The 21,344-nt window shown below is 50.2% G+C and overlaps 1 protein-coding gene across 5 annotated transcripts in view; it reads right to left on the bottom strand.

The window, feature by feature from the left end:
• The window catches only part of CAPZB (capping actin protein of muscle Z-line subunit beta), a 131,261-nt gene that overhangs the window by 57,987 nt on the left and 51,930 nt on the right, over positions 1 to 21,344 (bottom strand). For all 5 annotated transcript variants that reach the window (XM_035019623.1, XM_035019625.1, XM_035019620.1 and 2 more), the window contains exon 2: positions 12,637 to 12,726. In XM_035019623.1, the coding sequence (XP_034875514.1) occupies positions 12,637 to 12,726 (90 nt within the window). The remainder of the gene's footprint in view (positions 1 to 12,636; positions 12,727 to 21,344) is intronic.

Below are 21,344 nucleotides of genomic sequence, written 5' to 3'. Positions count from 1 at the left end.
AAGACTGAATAACCTCTTGCGGGTGCTAAAGACTGTGACGATATCTGCATTCAGAGGTCAGCCGGGGACCTGCAGTGACAAGGAGGAAGCTATTCCTGGAGAAGCCGTGGGCACAGACAGCATGGCAGGAGGAAACTGGGCATCTGAGTCTGATGGACTTGGGGTTGATCCTGCCCCTGCTACTTACTAATGAGCTGTGAGGCTCTGACCAACTTTACTAAGCCTCTCTGTTTCCTCATCTGTAAGATGTGGTGTGTGCTCTAAAGAAACTAAATATGTGAAGGGTCAAGAGAAGTCTTTGGCAGCTGAAAACCAGGCGACCAGCAGAGTTTTCATTCATTTGCACGACGGCTGTATCACACTTGGGGCAAGAACCCCACCGTAGACAGCTACCTACTTTAAGCCAAGTACCGTGCTAGAAGCTTTACACACACCATCTCTAGTTTTCAAGGGCAGTGACATCAGGCCCACCCCCCGAGGTGAAGAAGCTGTGGTTCAGAAGTCACCCAGCTCAGACATGGTGAAGACGAGAGCTCAGCTCAGCGGGGCCTTCCGGTTTCCCGGCGCTCACCCATATTGGGTCTGGTGCTCCGGAAATATCAGGCACCCAGTGTCAGACTCACAGGCATCCCAACACTTCCCAGCCAAGAACTTTACAGGTGCTCCATCTCCAAGCAAACTAAAACATACTAAAATACTTCTGTAGCCTGACACATAAAGGGTATATGGAGAGCAGGGAGATCATTAAATAATCAGTCTGTGTCCAAGGCAATGTGCAGAATAGATGGGCACTCTGCCGCAAGCCCAGCCCGAACATCCACGCCGTGGCCAGTGGCCCCTCACAGGCATATTTCTGCAGCGGGGCAAGAACAGGTGGTAGCGGGTGAGGTGCTAACACAGCCTCCCCACCATGAGAAATAGACTCGGGAGAAGCTGAAGGGGAAGAGCCAGGGGATGGGGAGGACCACTGCTGGGTGACTGTGGAGGCGCTGCAGACGTGGACGTGGGGGCTGGTTCTCAAGCTGGGGAGGGGGTGCCTGGGGTTCACGCTGGCAGTGCGGAGGTGGGGATTAGAGATGGAGGTTCAGGCTGGGACAAGACAGCAGCAATCCTGATGGGATGGAAGGAGGCGGAGGCACAGAGAGCAATAAACTGGACTACAGAGTGGGGTCCTGAGGGTCCCAGGTCCTAGGTGGCCTGTCCTGGATGACGTCCACGTGCTTGTGTGGCACCTGTGGATGGCTGAAGTGAAGGCGACAAGCTCGAGTGAGCAAGGAGGCTGCGGGATTCACTGCCCGGTCCTTGGACAGATCCCACCCCCGACCTGTCCCACCATGCAGCCACTTTGTTTAGCTCCCCACCAGGGCTTCCAAAGTACTCTGAGCGTTATGAATTCAGGGAGCTGAAGCAGGGAGCAGAGTGCCCGCCAAAGCCCCCAGGGAGAGGAGAGGACACACAGGCCGGGAGCCCCCTCTGCCAGGATGGGATGAGAGGCAGGACACTCCATCACCCCACTCTGCGGAATGAGCTGTCAAGCTGTCCTTCCTGGCCATGACACCGGTCTCGGACCTCCTCTGCTGGCCCTGGTGTCGAGGGCGATGGCATCTCCCTGCATCTCCCTGCTTTCCATCCCGTCAGAGGCATGCCCACTGTCAGAGTTCACAGAAGGTGGGAAAATGGTTTTCAGGACCATCTCAGATGCCTCAGTGGAGGGCCTCCTCACCGCCTCCTTGCCAGGTTAAATACACCAAACCAAGTCCCTGCACTGGCGCACCGGGCTCTAACCCCTCGTGAGAGTCAGGACTGGGACTGTCCACCTGTGCAAACACGGGAAGGCTGCCAGAACCCAGGGTTACAACAGGTCCTGGAAAGCCAGCGAAGGTAATAAAGGAATCAGCCAGCATTTACTAAGCACCTGTCATGCACGTCGGCACATGACGTACATCCTCACACCCTCCCAAGTGCTCCAGGAATGGGGTTTTCTTACCCCCGTCTCGTATGCTGGAGCAAACTCTGGAGGTGAAGCGACCTGCCTGTGCTCTCAAAGCTGGAAGGTGACTGATCAGGATTGAAGTCCCAGTCAGCCTCGATCCATCTATGGAAGTAAGCTGCAGAAGCGATGGAGCCCCACCCCGGGGCGGGGGGGCATCTGCCAGAGGCCCCCATCTGCTCGGCTCTCTCTACATTTTTACCGTACACGGCAAGTTATTCGGTTACAGACCTGACAGAAATCAATGCCGCTTCTGCCAGCAAAAGGGGATCCTGAAAGGAGGGACCTCAACACAACGGTATCCACGGCGATGGGACCCAGGTTCTGAGAATATGACCATCTGGCCCTCACTTCACAGACCCAGAGACACCTGCCGATCACAAAGAAGTTAGCAGCAGACCCAACGCTACAACCCGGGGTCCCTGGCTTCAGGTAAGATTTGCTTAATGTCACAGTGCTTTCTTCCTACCTTCCTATTTCCCCCACTACAGAAAGAGCTCTAAGTTCTTCTTCAAATAGAGAACTATTTGAAGAAACCACAAGGAAAGCTATGTTCTTTATACGCCGTTTTACCTAACAATTACAAAAATTGTAAACTTGGCTAACATCGCACGGCCACTGCCAAAAAGGGTCTAAAATCCAGGTCATTTGATATGCAGGTTATAAACCCTTCTAGGAAACCAATGTTTTCCAAAGTGGATTCCAAGAAAGTGAGTTAGAGAAAGGCTAGGTTCAAGGAAATGTTGTTTTTAACTGCAGGACTTCCCAGAACCTTTAATAAGACAACATGGATGGCAAAGCTCCTAGATGGCAGAGTGGGCCATGTTCCCCCTATTGCTCACGGTCTTTGTTCAAGAGGCTCAACTAAGGTGAGCTGACCAATTTCACGACAGTCAGGCAACATGCAGGTTGCATCCAGAAGAAATTCGGTCCATCCACTGAGCAGAAAGCCAGGTCATCCGTGAAGGCCACTTTTCCAGCCATCCTATCGTGTTTCATTTTGCACTCCTCAGAGAAGGACACAGAGGATGTGTAAGAGACATCTGCACTGCTCCCTCTGTGACTCACCTGTGTACCTGGCTCTCTGTCCTAACAAAGTATTCCCACTTTTCTTACTAGTGGAGGCGTCCACACACAGCAGCTGGGAACTCTGGACTTGGACTGCCTGGGTGCAAAGCTTGGCTCCACCACGGCCACCTGGTGACCTTGGCCAAGATGCCCAGGCCCCTGCTGCCGCTTTTTTTTTTTTTTTTAAGATTTTACTTATTTATTTGACAGAGAGACACACAGCGAGAGAGGGAACACAAGCAGGGGGAGTGGGAGAGGGAGAAGCAGGCTCCCCGTGGAGCAGGGAACCTGATGCGGGGCTCGATCCCAGGACCCCGGGAATCATGACCCGAGCCAAAGGCAGACGCTCAATGACTGAGCCACCCAGGCGCCCCTGCTACTTCTTCTGTCCAATGGGAACCACAGTGACAGCCTCAGAAGGCACTTTCTCAAGATTTAGGGAGGAACATTCACTGTGGCAAAAGTGACAAACACTTTTCAGAGTTTGTTCTCAGTCCTTTCATTTAATTTTATTTCAGCCTTTAAGTTAAAATTGCAGGTGGTCATAAACCATCCTTTTGGCTTTAGTTTCTACGCCTTAGGAACAAGGCCTCCCCCACCTCAGCACCAAATACCGTTGAGGCTTCCCTCTGCTTCTTGCCTGTCCGCTTCATGTTAGTCCGGGAGCGGATGAGCACAGGCCGGGCAAGAGATTCTTAGCTTGTCTGCCTTCAACGTCTTTAGTTGTTTCAGCAATCTGATCGAATAATCCATTGTTTCTTCCCATCGAAACATGAATGTCACTTATAATACATGCTGAGCGCCTCCATGAGGGGGCCCGGTGCTGAGCGGGCCGACTCCGCTCGCTCCTGCCTCTCGGGTCTGAGGCTCGGGGAGCCCATGCCCAGCTGCTCCCGCAGTCCTGCGGCCGCCAACGGGATCCTGCCCTCCCACCCCAGGTGCCTTATATATTCCAAGTGCCTTAACTGGGTTGTGTGCTGATGCTGGTACACTTGATTTAAAGGTAGTCACCTTCCTGACCCATCCCTTTAACTCTTGCAGTGCAAGAACTTGCTCTTCCTAAAATTTCTAGATTTGCTTTATTAACTGAAAGAAGAAATAGTGGCCTGCTACTTGTGTTTGGACAGAACGCTCTTTTAAAGAGCACCCCCTGCCCAAACACACACACAGGGCACAGTGTGTGCGTGTTTGTGGGTGGGTGGGTGCGTGCATGTGCTGAGGGTCAGTTACTGATGGTTTCACTCCGCATCACTATTCCCACTGAGTCCACGGCTCCCAACAGCAGGCCAAGCAGAATCAGGTAGCTCTGATGGAGCTTCCAACCGGAGGAGGCAGGAAGAGAAGTTTACCGAGGCTTTTCTCCTGAGGCACTTACAAGTTCCATGGCCACTAGCCTGCCCTCGTCACAAATTTCTTTTACAGTTTCACCTGAAAAGATAATTTTAGCAGGACATAGAAGAAATGACATACTGGGTGCCTGGGTGGCTCAGTTGGTTAAGCGACTGCCTTTGGCTCAGATCATGATCCCGGAGTCCCTGGATCGAGTCCCGCATCGGGCTTCCTGCTCGGCAGGGAGTCTGCTTCTCCCTCTGACCCTCCCCCCTCTCATGTGCTCTCTCTCATTCTCTCTCAAATAAATAAATAAAATCTTTAAAAAAAAAAAAAAAGAAAAGAAATGACATACTATCAGGTTTTCATCCTTAAGACTGTAATCCAGTGGGCAGTACGCTGAAGCAACAGCTGGGCTTGACTTTCCCCTGGTCCCACGTCCGCTGTGGGACATCCTTGCCGTCCTCAGCTATAAAAGGGGAGCTGCCCACTCACCTTACAGAGTGGCTGAGAAGATTAAACCAGGTGACAAAAGTATAATAAAGTGGTCCGTATCAATCAGTGCTTTGACATCTGATGGGTCTCCATTAAAGCTATTTATCCATGTCATTCACTGAAAATGACTTTAGGAAGACTTTAGAATGACTTTCATTCATCCTAAAATGACTTTACGAAGAATGAAAAGAAGGGAGAGTCAAATTCTAAATCTGAGCCCAAACACAAAATTTCTATTTAGAACTTTAGAATTTCCTCGGAAAAACAACAGAAGTGAACTGGATGGTTGACATCTACCGTGACAGCAGACTGCTTTCAAATAGCCTAGTTTGGGAGCATTTTGAGCCCCTGGCCATAATGAGTCATCTGTCATTACAGCTCTAGATCTGCTCAGGACCGGCAGACACGTCATTCCGGTCTCCTGGAAACAGTCATGGCTCCCCAAGGAACCCATGCGCACAAAGGAAAGCAAATGCCCCCCCCCCCACTCCCCCCGCCCCCCGCACTTTTCTCCTTCATTCACTTGGCTTCAAGTTTTAATTGTCTGGGCTGCTTGCGCAGGAGGCAATCCATCTCATTCTTAATTGGATCAAATGAGGGCCCATTCTTCTGCATATAAGAGAACTCATCAGAATTTCAAATAACTTCCCCAGGGCACATCTATGAGGGAGCAGGTCAGGGGAGGGCACCCCAGGGAGCCCCACTTCCCCTTCCAAGCCAATCATGCCATTCTGTCCTCATTTACAAGGAGGCCGCGCCATTAGGTGGCAGGGTCCTCGCCTCCGCCACAGGCTGGGGTCATGCAGGGCCATCTCACTCTGGAGAGGCAGCCCTGCGTGGGGAACAGGGGGCCAGTTCAGCACCTCGGTCCAGGGGCTGCTTTCTCCCCTCCCTAGCTTTTAGTCCCCACAGCTGCAGTCCATTCAAAGAGCAAAAACACTTGCATGAAAAGGCTCACCACAACTTTCCAAGGAATGGAGTTCATTAAAATACTGCTGGAGGCCCTTGGCTGGAATGCTTTTCCCCTTGTAAAATGGGAACTGCAGCTCAGTGTCGCCTGCAGGGAAGCTCAGGATACGCTCAGAAACATCAGTGCAACAGAGACTGTGCGGGGGCTTTTGCGTAATTACCAATTATTCGATCCATTCCCTGCTCCTGCTCCAGAGACAATATCCGGCCTGGGAGAGAAAACTTCCCCGCAGACTCTGGGCAGACCTGAGGACCAGGACGAACGGGGAGAATAGAAGCCGGAAGCCAAGTGCCCCCACCCGACGTTACCTTCCCTCACTACCAGCAAATGGGGCCTGGCACAGGACTCCAAAACCACCAGCCCCAGCCCCAGCCCATGCGTCCATGGTGTGTCGGTGGGGGACCCCTGACCCACCGCTCAGCTCGCGGGTGCCCGCGGGGGGAAGATGACGTCCGGCTGGGAGGCCCACTCACCAAGCCTCAGGCGGGAAAAGGCCAACTTGCCTGAGCCTCAACTCGACTTAAGGCTTCAGTGCAGAAAGCATTCTTTTTATATTAAAATGTCTTACATGTGGGCATGTTGCGCACCGAAATGTACTTATTTAAAGAGAAGAAACATAAAATTCTCTACTCCAGGCAGCCACTTTGGGATTTGCCCCCCAAACTCCAAAGATGGGTATTTGCTCAACTGTCAGGAATGCTCTGGCGGAATAACCTGGGGAACAGAGAGGCCAGATAAAGGTGGCCAGCAGAGTCAGGGGAGAGGGCAGACACTCACTGCTGGTTGGGCACAACCATTAAAGAGCTTGGACCACCTTCACTCAAAAGTAAAGACAAACAAATGTGCCGGCAAGGTATCTGCTTGGTAGACACCGAGTGCCGCCAAGCTGGCCTCGGCCAAGTCTTCCTTCTTCTGGAAGTCTTCCCTAAAGTCTCCACTAAATGCCAGCTCTATGGAGCCAGGCCTTTCATCTTGTATCGCCAGCACCTGGAAGAGCATTCGACCAAAAGTGGACGTGAAATTCTTGTAGAAAAAGTAACTTTTGACAGCCCTCCTTGGAGCTGATGAGCCAGTGAAGACCAATGGGCTGAGAACCCAGCCAAGGTCATTCTCATCAGGGGTCAAATTTTAGGATCCTGGCATTTTCTCCTGTGGAAGGAGAACCAAGGAATAAACACTGCATTTCTTCCTAGGGCTGAGCACAGTGCCTGACTCAGAGGGGGTGCTCAGGAAATGTGGGCTTGAATCCATTAACTTGTCACCCACTTAAGCTAAGACCCCTTTAGAAAGGAGAAAACCGGGGCGCCTGGGTGGCTCAGTTGTTGGGCATCTGCCTTCAGCTCAGGTCATGATCCCAGGGTCCTGGGATCGAGCCCCACATCGGGCTCCCTGCTCCGCGGGAAGCCTGCTTCTCTCTCTCCCACTCCCCCTGCTTGTGTTCCTTCTCTCGCTGTGTGTCTCTCTCTGTCAAATAAATAAATAAAATCTAAAAAAAAAAAAAAAAAATAGAAAGGAGAAGACCTTTTAAATGTCGCCTCTGAAACAAAGGAGGAAAAAATGCCAGTGTGAGACCACTTTTAAATGGTGAAGGTTAAGTGGCAAGTTAGGCAGGAAGAAAACACAAGCCTCCTCACTGTTGAGCACAGATAAACTGGATCATCTTGGCCTGCAGGACCCTGTTCCCCACGCCCAGCACGTCTTCATCGCCTGGGGACAGAGCTGCGTTTGGTACTTCATTCCACACAGCTACCACTGGGAGAATAATTTCCAGAACTCGTTGGTTCCGCCATTAAAGACTGAAAACTGAGTAACAATGCTTAGCAAAAATCAGACAGGTAACAATATTAATGAACCGTTAAATACAATATTCGCCTTCATTTCAGCAATCACAAATGTGTGGAGCTTGGCTCTCCCAGCTGCTTCACGGAGTGCAGGTTCTTGGAGACTTAAAGCTTATCTGCTGGGCCCCCAGTGCCCAAGTACACCCCGTGCACCCCAGCCTTCTGAGCGGTCAGGCCTGAGGAATCGCATGCTCCCGGCAGCCCTCACGCTGCCAAGAGGTCGATGGTTTCTGCAAGCCATTCGAAACACAGGTCCTGCCGACACCGGCAGGGCAAAACCCCGCACCCAGCTGTCCCTTTCTATTTTCGGAGGGCAATTCTGGCTGCTACGAAGAAGAGGGATATGCTGCTATGAAAACCGACCACGCTTCTCAGCTCCCTGGTCGAAGCACCTCTAACCCACAGGCCTGGCCAGGATGGTTCAGGGGCTTTCCCAGCTGATGCCCTCTCCCGCGCTTGAGTAAGGTCTGGGGACATCCACAAGCTGGACCTTTGGGTGGCTACAGCAAAGAGAACAAATTAAAAATGAAACAACTAACGTTTGCAGGCAAAGACTCTCCTGACTGGTTAAACAGATTTAGGGCTATTTTTGGTCTGCTCTTAAAAAGGGCAAAGGACACGAGCGCCTGGGTGGCTCAGTCGGTTAAGCCGCTGCCTTCAGCTCAGGTCATGATCCCGGGGTCCTGGGATCGAGCCCCGCATCGGGCTCCCTGTTCAGCGGGAAGCCTGCTTCTCCCTCTCCCTCTGCCTGCCTCTCTGCCTACTTGTTCTCTCTCTCTCTCTGTCAAATAAATGAATAAAATCTTCAAAAAAAAAAAAAAAAGGGCAAAGGACGGATGGCCTGCTGGATGCCAATTTGCAGAAACAAACTCCTTCCTCAGCTCAGGGCTCAAAATACAGCCCAGCCAAGTTTTGGCTATTACTGCCAGTATGCAGAGTAAAACCATAGAAGGTCAAAATGTAGAAAGCCAAGGGAGCATCTAAACATCATATCATTCTTGGCCCACATGGACAAGTGGGTATTTTTGAAATGGCTTAACAACGGATTTCAGCTGGCTTCACTCTAGTACAATGGGATTAATATGTAATAAAATGATGTTCTGGCCATCTACAAAGGAGGTCATTTCCCACCAATCCCAGCATGCACCATAATCCCAAGGCAGCAAAAGCTCTGATGCTGGAAAGAAAAGAGAAGAAGGAAAGCTCATCTGGCATGATAAATTGGGCTGCCTTGGCCTGGCTGCCAAGCATATGCCGCATTTCTCTTTCATATGACTCTAACTGGACCGCTGGTGGACCGGATAAATTCCCCTACGGTTCTCTGGCTCCAACATCTAAGCGTGGCCATTCCCTTCATGGAGAATGCTGGCAAATCCTAACATTCTTGTCAGTCTTAAAATTGGAGACTTTTCTTGAAAACAACCCTCTCCCCTTCATTATTTGAGGCAGGTGAGCATGGGAGGAATGACTCCAATTTGCACCGAGCAGTGCATTCGCTGCTCTGAAAACATCTGACTGATCCCAGATTACGTGAAACAAAGGCCTGGACCCACGGCTCCTAGATGGACCCAGGATGGTGGGAGTTTTCTGCAATCACAGCTCTGGGAAGAAATAAAACTGCAAGTGAACTTCAGAGCCACAGCATCACACTCACCATTGGACCAGCTCTTGGAAGAACGACGGAATTCTGCAGACCCAGTTAAAAACAAAACAAACCCCCCCCGTCATTCCCAGGGCAAAGAGAAAAATAGCAGCAACGAAAGGAAAACATTCAAAGAAGTAATTTCTAGGACTGGTCATAGGACCTTGTACAAAACCAGCCCAAACGCCCCTCATACACTACGGTGCAGAGCAGGGACCTTGAAGCAAGGCCATTAATCAAAAAGAGGCTTTTGAAGCATGTCAGTAGAGTTTTAACGAGGTGTGCTTTACCAGATCCTAATTCGGCGAAAAGCCATGCTCCATTTCCATTCTGACATTCATCATACTTCAAATTAAAAAATTAATGAGAACACCGATTCCCCAGCCCATTCTGGATGATGGGAATCTACTATGGCCTCCTGTTCAGCCTCAGGAGGTAGAAGGGGCCCAAGGCTGGCCTCCACACAACCTGGCGAGGGGCAGTCGGCGCCTCTCCAGCCCCCCCACGGAGCAATGGACAAAAGTGAACTGCTAATCCCACGTGGCCCGGCTCTGAGGAGGGGCTGTCTTTCAGGTCTCCAGGGCTGCTGCTGTTGTTTTTAATTACAGGAACTCTAAATTATTCTCCATAAAACAGATGTTGTAGTATTTTAGATTACTAATGAATTATTTAACACTTTGCCCCCTAACAGTTCAGACGGACACGTCAGGAAGACACACCGCATTTAATCTGTTGTTCTGGGTGTGAGCGAGTCACGCAAAGGGGCCCAGCAGAGTTACCCCTGCAGAAGGAACTGGGACTCCTGGGGCTGCCTGGCTTCTTCCTCAGGGTCTCAGTCATACAAAAGAGGTGAAGTGGTCCTAGGTACATTCAAGGGGGACTGTGAAAACCCGCTGAAGCACTAACACAAACCACCGCGTCCAGCTCAGTCCTGGGCACACGGCAGGTGTTGGCATCTGTCGGCTGTCAAACCTGCAACCTGGGTCTGCCTCCATCCCCCTCTCCAGCCACGTTCTGCAGAAGACAAAGTTGCAAGGGGAAAGGCAGTGCGTTCTGACGGTAACCTGTGGGCGGCCACACAGCACGTCCCCCCTCAGCGACAGGAACAGTGTGGTACTTCGAGCGGGGCCCAAGGAGCCTCTGCCAACCGCATGCCAGGGCCGACCTGGGGGAGCACCCGGTGTGTGGCTGAGGGGAGAGACAGCTCCTAAGGTTCTCCCTCACTCACCATCAGGGCTGCGGTTTTCCGGCCGGGCCCAAGTACCTGTGCCAGACCCAGCAGAGGCAGCAGCTGAGCGGGTTCCTGTAAAAGCAGCTCTGTGCCCGTTTCCGAGATCAAGACTGACCAGGGGGATCGCAGAGAAAACACACTTCCGTTGCCATAAGAACAAAACAGGCTGTTAAACACCAAGAAGGCTCTCCTGAGAAAAATTCAACCATTTCTTCTCTGTTCGGTTGACTTCCAAAATACAGTAATAGCTAAATTGGCACACTAGGTTTAAACTCAGCCAAGCATGCTCTCATGCTGAGTTTAAAGACAAAGAAGCCTCTGCCGCTGACCCAATTAGGGATCGGATCCCACCATCAGCCTTCGCCCGCCTCTGCCACATACGATCAAGCAAAACTCTCTGACCAAGAGAAACGTGAAGCAACACAGCACACCCCAGGCCGCTGCCCCGTAGGGCTGGGAGTCACATCAGGCCAAGCAAGCAAACCGCACAGCACGGTGCGCTGCGCACCAGGCTCAGCGAGTGGGGGACGGCGACAATAACCACCGCCCCAAGTTCAAGCCCTCCCTCTGACCTGCAAGGACCCCTTGCGACTGTCCAACTGTGTACGTCAGGTTTCCCAGCAAAGACTGCTTTCGCTCGACACCCCCCACCTACCCCGCCCCATCCCCCAACTCACATGCTATACAAAACCAGATCTAACCAATCCCGTGTTTGGGCCGATGCTGAAAAACCAGGCGGTCTCACTCAAACGCCAAAAGTTCGGCTTCTCCAGACAAGTCGGAAATCAAGTCACAGAGGATCGTCCTCCCACAGGGCAATGGCGAGCAGCTGGGGCAAAGGGGGCACTGCTCTTCCAGACGGGGCCTGCCACCACAGCCCTCGCCCGCACTCAGCCCGCTGCGGGGGCTGATGGCGCCTCCCTGGCTCTGGTTCTCACCCCATTCCGCACACAAGACAGGCTACGCTCTCTTCTTTCACACTCACCTCACACGTCGTCGTGTCAGCCGGGACCCATCACGTCTTTAAGTCTACCTTCCTCCCATCACGAGGGCCACTGACCTCAAGAAACCTCCCCCTCCGCACTGGGGGGCGTGTCACTGGCACAGGCTGGCGCGTTCACCCCCCTCATCCGGCGGTGCCTGTAAGCACGCGGGGTTGTGACGACAGGCCACGGACAGCTGCGAAGTCCTCTCTCTGAATGACACGAGTCTCGGGCAAGAATGCTTCTCCTAGTACCATCGCTCTCAAGTCAGACGGTGGAATGAAGCATCACTACAGCATATGGACACATTTCAAACCATTACTGTAAAAGACACCTGGTCACCGAGTCATGGCTGGCAGCGGATCATCACATCCCAGGAGACAGGGGTGCAGCGAACACAACAGAGGACTCGGCACCAGAGCCGGAACGCACTGGCCAAATAAGCTAGTAACTCAGTTGGCCTCTTGGGGCCTGATTTTAGCTTATCTTACTTCTTTTCAATATTTTCCATCGCTTTATGGATTTTACTTAAATATTTTGAGACATTTCAAGTAATATTATGGTGCCAGTTAATCTGAGGCATCATTTTGAGACCAGTTATTCTGAATTTTAAAAAAATACAGATTTAAAAAATAGATGTGATGAGCTCTTTGACAGCTGACTTTTGTGTTTTGTACTGGTCAAAGAAGTGAAGCCCCGTGAACTATTTTATAGGGTAGATTTTGTACTGTCTTGGCTGGAGGGACTTCCACAACAGCAAAGAAACAAAGGAAGCCTGGCACCAGGCACTGCTGAATGCCCACTGGGTGTGTGTGGCCTCTTCCTCCCCGTGCTGAAATGCAAGCTTCTGGAGACTGAAAACATGTAGCTGGGGCAAGGGGACAGAGATCAACTTCTGAGCTCCTATCTTGGACTTTTATAACCCAGCTGGCTCTGAGAGACAACCGCAGGGAGGACTCTCAGAAGTGGGTGGTGGTGGTGGTGGAAGGTTTCTTCTGGGTTTGGAACACCGCATGGGAAAAAGGCACACAGAGGCAATCAATTATGAGCCACAGCCCAAACGAAACCATATGAACAAAGCTCGTACCAGGTCGATCAGGTCACTGAGGTTCTTCTCGATTTGCTGTGGAGGCAGGCGCCTCATCAAGTCCAAGGCACAGTCCAGCTGCTGGTCACTCTGTGAAGAGAGAAATAGAAGTATCTAGGTCATTTTGCCAATAGAAACACTGAAACCCCTTTTTAAAAAGCATCCTTGGGGCACCTGGGTGGCTCAGTCGGTTAAGCATCTGCCTTGGGCTCAGGTCATGATCTCAGGGTCCTAGGATCGAGCCCCTCGTCAAGGGCCTCCTGCTCAGCAGGGAGCCTGCTTCTCCCTCTCCCTTTGTCCTCCCCCACCCCCCAGCTTGTGCTCACTCACTCTCAAATAAATAAAATCTGGGGGGGACAGGGGGAGCGTCCTTGCAGTTTCAGCTTGCCCAGGGTATTCTCCCCCGCCCCGCAGATATTCTAACACCAAGCAGGCCCACAGTGGGCCCTCCAACACCTCCTGGAGAGTGGGGGGACGAGCTCTGTGACAGCACCATCTATCTCACGTGGAGATGTGTGGAAGATACTCAAAGTGGGAAGCGGGCCGGAGTTCCACCCACACCTCAAAGCCTCCTCGGCTTTCCTTTTCCAATTCAACGGGACCACGGGAGATGCAAATGTGTTACCTCCTGATCGGCCCTGCAAGGGAGCATGCTCGAGCAGCAAGTTAGGCTTTCTCCTGGACATTCGAGCCAAGTTAGGCTTTGTTCTGGACATTCGAGCCAGGTTCCTTGATGAGCTCCAGGCCAGGGACAAAGCCAGGCAAAGAACAAGTGGCAAGATGTGCACCAAGGTTAAAGTGCTTGTCATTCAACTGAAGCCTGGGACGTGTCCCCACGTGCCAGTCCCTTGCAAAGGCAACTGAGACCCGGAGCATCTCCGGTGGAAGAGGTGGCTCCAGCTGCAGAGTAGACAAGTGCGGCAAACTGGGGTCACTGCTGCTGCAGGGGCCCAGGAGGATAAAGACCACACTGTGTGCTCCCAGGACTCGCCTCACTGGACATTCAGGCTGCAAATATTTACTCAGAGCCACCACGCGCCAGTCATCATCAATATGTGATCAATGGAGGCGGGAGGAGGAGGAGGGAACAGAGTGGGGGTAAAGTGAGAGTAAATTCAGTGCCCAGCGGGCTGCGACACAAGAGGCTAGACTTCAGGAGGTATGACAAGAAAGGTGAGTAAGGTGGCCGCGGCAGAGCAGGGAAGACCATGGCACGCTCCCCACCGCCACCCTGAGAAGTACAGCTGAGGCAGCCGACAATCCCATCAGAGGCACCGTTCTCACATGCCCAGACCAATCTCAGAATCTTCAAAAGACCTAAATCAACACGCTAAAGAATCTTCATAAAATATATAAAATAATCCTGGAAATGCCATAATCGACTGTAATGAAAAAGAACCTTTGAATACGACCATCTACACTCCAGGGATATTAACCACAAACAGGCTATGGGACAAGGACCCACTCTGTATTTCACCAAAGAACTAACACATCAAATTAACTGGAGGCTATTTCATTCCCATGTAACTGACTGGACATACAGAGCAGGCTGGGTTTTTTTTATTTTTTATTTTTTTAAAGATTTTATTTATTTATTTGACGGAGAGAGACAGTGAGAGAGCAGGCTGTTTTTTAAAAAGAAACAACAAACCTGCCCCCTGTTGAAGGTGGTTATCAGGGACAATTTATTCTGGGATACACAACAAAGTGGCTACACACACTCACTCCCCCCAGAAATGGTGTAGCACTTGTTCTGTCTGGTGACACATTCTAGCAACCATGAATTCCCTGCTGGTGCCATGCCTTCTATGCCGGCCGATGCCACGGTGACAAGAGTCTGGCCTGCTGGCATGGGAAGACATTCTCACACCCCTTCAAGGGTTGAGGACACAGACAAACTGAGTTGCCACGAGAGAGACTTGTATTCGATTTCCAGTCCTGCCATTCATTAACTATAACCTTGGGCAAATTTCTTAACCTCTCCAAGCCTCTATGTATCCATAAAATGGGGACAGTCATAGGGTTGTTGCAATGACTCAGTATCTGTGACATTCTTAATATACAGTGGTATGTGTTTGGGAGCATTTTCTGTGTATGTGTATAAATACATGTTTTAAATATTTTAAAAACATTTTAAAATATATATATATATTACAACATTTGCCCCACTCAACCCAACCCTGAAATCTTTCCTGTTGCTATAAACTGGAGCTCTGGGGCGCCTGGGTGGCTCAGTCGGTTAAGCGACTGCCTTCGGCTCAGGTCATGATCCTGGAGTCCCGGGATCGAGTCCCACATCAGGCTCCCTGCTCGGCAGGGAGTCTGCTTCTCCCTCTGACCCTCCTCCCTCTCATGCTCTATCTCATTCTCTGTCTCAAATAAATAAATAAAATCTTTAAAAAATAAAAATAAAAAAAATAAAAAAATAAACTGGAGCTCTGTGCTCAAACTCCATAACAGCTGTGTATCCCCACCCCTACCCCCACAACGGTGCCGGAAGAGAACACCCTAAATGATTCCAAACTAGTTAAAAGATGTAAACTAATGAGCCAAAGACCTAAACATACACCTCCCTAAAGAAGACTTACAGATGGCAAATAAAGAATATGAAAAGATGCTCCATATCATTTGTTACCAGGGAAATGCAAATTAAAGCAACAATGAAATCCCATTATATACCTATGAGAATGGCCAAAATCCAGGACTCTGATTGCTGACAAGGATGTGGAGCAACAGGAACTCTGACTCACTGCTGGTGGGAACGAAAAATGGTATACAACCAACTCCGAAGACAGTGTGGCAGTTTCTTACAAAACTAAACATAGTCTCACCATACGATCCAGCAACTGCACTCCTTGGTATTTACCCAAAGGAGCTGAAAACTTATTTCCATACAAAAACTGGCACACAAATGTTTATAACAGCTTTATTCACAACTGCCAAAACTTGGAAGCAACCAAGATGTCCTTCGGCAGGTAAATGGATAAACAATGTGTAGTCCATCCAGACACTGAAATATTATTCAGCGCTAAAAAGAAATAAGCTATCAAGCATGAAAAGACATGGAGGAACCTTAAATGCATATGACTAAGTGAAAGCAGCCAGTCTGAAGAGGCTACATACTGTATGATTCCAACTATGTGACGTTCTGGAAAAGGCAGAACTATGGAGACAGTCAAAAGATCAGTGGTTGCCAGGGACTGAAGGGGAAGAGGATTTTTAGGACGGTGAAGCTACTCTGCATGCTACTCTCACGGTGGATGTGCATCATTATAAATCTGTCCAAGCCCACAATCTGTACAACACCAAGAGTGAATCCTAGTGGAGACTACGGAGTGAGTGACTATGATGTGTCCGTGTATGTTCCGCAGCTGTTAACGCCGGTGGGGAAGGCTGTTTTTAGTGGGAAGGCCATGCATGTGTGGGGGCAGGGAATATATGGGCACTCTGTACCTTCTGCTCAATTTTCCCGTGAACCAAAAACTAAAAAATCATGTCTATTGAGAAAAAGGTGCGTACTAGTGTTTCTCAACTGGGGTTGAGTCTGCCCTCCCCACAAACCCCCAGGAGACATTTGGCAATGTATGGAGGTATCTTTTGGTTGTCCTCACTGGGGGAGGAAGAGCTACTGGCATCTAATGGGCAGGGACCAGGGATGCTTCTAAACATTCTACAAGGCAGAGGACAGACCCCAACAACCTGGCCCCAAATGCCAGAGTCAAGTCTGAAAACCCTGATTTAAAACACCAGTTTGGGGGGGGGGCTCAGTCAGTGAAGGGTCCGACTCTTGGTTTCAGGTCATCATCTCAAGGTCCTGAGATCGAGCCCCACATCGGGCTCCATGCTCAGCGGGGAGTCTACTTGGGATTCTCTCTCTCCCTCCCCCTGCTCACCCATGCTCTCACTCTTTCTAAAATAAATAAATATATAAATAAACAAACAAAACACTCGTTTTGGGGGCGCCTGGCTGGCTCAGTTGGTGGAGCATGCAACTCTTAATCCCGGGGTTGTGGATTCGAGCCCCACGTTGGGTGTAGAGATTACTTTAAAGAAAATAAAACTTTTTAGTTTTTTGGTTTTTTTTTAATTTTTAAAAGATTTTATTTATTTGACAGAGAGCGAGAGAGCACAGCAGGGGGAGCAGGAGAGGGAGAAGCAGGCTCCCCGCTGAGCAGGGAGTCCAATGTGGGGCTCGAACGCAGGACCCAGGGATCATGACCTGAGCCGAAGGCAAACGCTCAACAGACTGAGCCGGCCAGGCGCCCCTAAAATCTTTTTAAAAACTAAAAATAAAACAATCATTTTGGGGGACTGCAGATTCCCAGACTCTGATCAAAGCTAAGGCTCCAGAAAACCGCACATTCACAGAAACAATTTATATATAATTCTAATTCAAAGACCACTCATCACCCCTAAAAACTTCTGGTCTTCAGAGATATTCTCAACTGGATATTAATAATAATCTTCCTGAGAACAAAAGCAAAATCAGACAGAAGTAAACCTGGCTACACTGAAACCTTCACCCAGAACATACAGGGAGTCGGAGGAGATAAACCAGAAATTGAGCAGTGTATTATCTAGGAAGAGCGAGTCCTAACTTGGCTGGGAAAGATCAACATGAAAAGATATTGTATCCACCTCCCATGGAGCCTGCTCACACGCCCCAAACCAGTATACTGCTCACAGCCTTGCCCCCAAGGGCGCCAGAGGCATAAAGGCTCCCTCCCCCATAGTCCTCTGTCTGAATGGATCTATTTGAGAACACTAAATAAATACTATTGCAAAATGTTCTAACTCCTATTTTGCATTAATCCCAATGAATTCTAATTGGAAATGTTTCATTATAAATTTCTAGGGCTAAGGACATCTATCATTAAATTAAGAAATGACTAAACGCTACCCAGAAGCAAAGCAACATGGTGAAGCTTAATGACAGCTTGTAAAAAGTTAAAATTAGAGTGAACTGGAGCCCTTCACCTGGGAGTCATCCCAAACCCTGAGGGGTCCAGACAGGACACAGCACCGGAGAGTGAAGAAAACACAGATGCTCCAGGACTATGGGCAATAACAGGGGTGACCCCAGAAAGACAGTGATGGAAGGGGTGGGAGGTGGGGGTGGGAGGCGGGGGTGAGATTCCCACCCTGGTTCCTGCCCCTAACAGGCTTTCTATTTATTGTGTGGACAGTCATCCCGTGACTAAGGGCTCTCCCTGGGATGGTTCCTTCAAACCCTGAACTGCTCCCGTCTGTAGACCCTTCCTTTGGACAGTGTGCTTCACCAGATCTACCTCCCACGGGTGGTGGTTTCCAGGCTGAAAGGTAAATAGGCAAAGAATGATCCATTTCACTTCACTCTCCAGAGTTCGCTGCCCATTCAATTAGTCATTCAATCATTACTTGAGTGTTTCCTAGGTGACAAGCACTGTTTTTGATACTGAATGGTTTTTGATGCTGAATGGTGAATAAAACAAAGTCCCTGTCTTCAGGAACTTAACGCTGTGGTCAAAATTCATATTAAAAAAAAAAAAATCAAGGAAGAGTCTTTGTTAGGATATCAAAGAATAAGGAGGGGACGGTTACCCCACTTTAGCCTGGTGAGGCTCTACGGGATCGGGGTAGGTGTTGTGTGTGCGTACGTGCACTTAAGCATATAAACCAATTTAGGAAAAGCTTCACTTTCTGCTAGTTTTTCACATGACTTCAAGAAAAAGCACAAAACTGCTTCAATCACCCCACAACAAGTAAAACAACCGTTAAAACAGACTAAAACAGAACAGTTTTTCAGAATAGTAAGTTGAATAAAACATTACAGCTTAAAAAATCCCCTAGGGAATTCAGACACCTGCCAGGGTTGTCCATCATTTGCATGCAGTAAAACCCGGCCCTATTAAATGAAGTAGAGGGCACAGACCACTTTGGAAATACTCATCAAACAATTTATTCAGCCCTAGGCAGAAATGAAAGGACAGGACATGTCCCAACCTGTGATAAAGTCTAATACAGTGAACACACCTATCCACAAAGCGAACAAAGTTACAGTAAAGATGATACTAAGGAGTATAGGAAACCTCAAATGATTTCTCAGGAGAAGGGTACCTGAGCTGGTTATCATTGGCTGCACGCACCCAGGGATGCACAGACACGGGCGGGGGGGGCGGGTGTCGGCTCTGCAGACCCAGTGGGAGAAACGTGCACAGCAAGGCCCACGCAGGAGGAAGGTGCGGCCCTGGGAGGTGACCAGGGCCTTGTCTCGAGGGGCCTACAGTCAGGCTGGTTTCCCCACAAACGGCTCAGAGGGCAGCAGTTTTCTAAGTAGGCTCCAGGCCCAGGCCCAAGACCTCCTGTCTTCCAGCAGTGGTGTCTCCTTTGTAGGTAAGCCTTCTGTGCCATGTTCTCTGGCCTTGAAAACTTTAAAATCTATTTCTTCAGAGGGATTAGGAGCCCCTAAAGATTCTTCCACAGAGGAATGACAGGAACAGCCTTGCGTCTCAGAAGGTTAAACAGATTACATTGTCCGAAAATGGCCATAAGAAGAGCTCTCACGGGCGCCTGGGTGGCTCAGTTGGTTAAGCGACTGCCTTCGGCTCAGGTCATGATCCTGGAGTCCCGGGATCGAGTCCCGCGTCGGGCTCCCTGCTCGGCGGGGAGCCTGCTTCTCCCTCTAACCCTCCCCCCTCTCATGTGCTCTCTGGCTCTCTCATTCTCTCTGTCTCAAATAAATAAATAAAATCTTTAAAAAAAAAAAAGAAAAGAAGAGCTCTCACCCGGCATGCTCCTCTCACGGGGAGTGACTTTGACACTCTTCCCACTGCGAGGTGGAGTCTACACACCCCCTCCTTGCAAATGGGAGAGCTTTGGCGCCTGTTTCTATCGACAGAGAACAGCAGATCTGATGATGTGATTTCTGAGGCCAAGCCATAAAAGACAGTTCATTTTCACCCTGCTTGCTGAACACCTGGGCTCGGAGCCCCAAGCTGCAACGTAAACAGTTCGACGGCCCCACAGCGGCCATGCTGTGAGGAAGCCCAACCCAGCCCACACAGAAGAGCCACACGGAGGGACCATGAGACTCTCGGCCAGCCCCCCAGATGCCCCTCTTCCAGCTTCCAGCTTCAGCTGCCTGAGAGCCCAAGCCAGAACCACCACCCAAGCAAGCCCTCCTGAATTTCTGGCCCACGGAAAGCACCGGACATAATGATTACTGTTGTTTTAAGTCACTAGGTTCGGGGTGATTGTTAGCTGTCAACAGTAACTGATACAGGAGGATGTCTCTAGTGACTGTGGGGGACGGTCTGGCCAGAGAGGGGGCTGGGGACAGGAGAGCCAGGGCCTTTAAGAGGCAGGACAGGAGGACAGAACTTACTGGAAAGGGAAGGAAGCCCACAAAGTTGGAGAGGACTCCCGTTTTCTGGCAGGACCCACCTGCTAGAAGGCAGTGTCGAAGCCTCATTAGCGTGCGTATGGTTTCCGTGTGCCCTTTTCAAACACACAGTTTATAATCTCAAGGATAAGCGGTAACACAAACTGCGTGGATTTCTGAGCAGAAGTCCGGCTTGGCCTGGTCTAGTGTCTGGTCGAGGCCAATCTGCACTTAATAGCATCTGTCCAGACATAAACAACCACCCAAAGCTTCAAGGCCTCTACAGTCCGTTCTCCAGTTCATCAAGACCTTCACTCGTTTACATTCCCGAGAGGCTTAGCAAGGGCTTACTTCAGACAGCACAAAGGTAAATTGCGCTGCAGCCCAGGCTGATTTGCCACAATTTATGAAGGCTAATGTAACCATGGCTTGTCCTGTATGATCTGTGACCCAACAAGCGACTCTGTGTAGAAGCCGAATCTGTTTTCTGCCACGTGGCTCAGGAACGAGTTGTGCTGGGGGTGACATGGGGAAAGAGTCACCAGCCAGCCCAGCCCACAACTCATCTGTAGGTCACTCTGGAAAACTGCACATGTGGGTTAATAAAAAGAAAAGTGTTTCTTCCGCTGACTGACTGCCGCCTGGTTGAATCTTCCGGGAGGGACACGGCGGCGAGGGTCGCGCACAGAGGGAGATGGCTCACCAGACACAAACACAAGCGTTCCCTCTGGCCGACCTTCCCTCCCACGGGAAAGTCCGATATCCTCTATGGAGCGCATCAAAGCCACAGTGAAAGTCCATGTGGCAGATCAAGCCTCCTTCAACCGTCGGGGGTCTGCTGCGTTTCATCACAGCTGGATCCATGTCCTTTTCTAAAAAACTTAGGAAAAAACCACACAACACGAAGAAACCATTTTACAGCGAACGACTCGGTGGCGGGGCCCAGGTGACCTTGATCACTCCAGAAACATGGTGCCTTTTATAAGTCTCTTCTCTAAAACAATTCTGTTAGGATCTCAGGACCGACCTTTCGAGTTCACCTAAATGGGCCCTCTCCTCTTACAGATGAGTAACGAGGTTCAGAGAAAGTCTGGCAAGGTCACGAAGTTAGTACGTGAGCCCGTATCTTCACACAGAGAAGTTTCCTACCGCACTCCAGCTGTCTTTCCACTTCGTTCAGTCATTGAGCAACCTGGGGACACAGGGCTGGACTAGTCAGACGTGGTCCCTGCCCTTAGGAATTTGAGACCCACAGAAGAAGGCCTCCAGGAAAAAGGAGCATAAAAGAAGGACGACACCACCCTGCTTAACACAATGAACGACAGCCGTGCCACTCCTCCCATGACCA

This window comes from Mirounga leonina, unplaced genomic scaffold (genome assembly GCF_011800145.1).
Source record: "Mirounga leonina isolate KUSES-001 unplaced genomic scaffold, KU_Mleo_1.0 Mir_173, whole genome shotgun sequence".
NCBI classification, from domain to species: domain Eukaryota; kingdom Metazoa; phylum Chordata; class Mammalia; order Carnivora; family Phocidae; genus Mirounga; species Mirounga leonina.
Note: the sequence above shows the minus strand (reverse complement) of the source record. Positions and strands in the feature narration are given on the sequence as shown.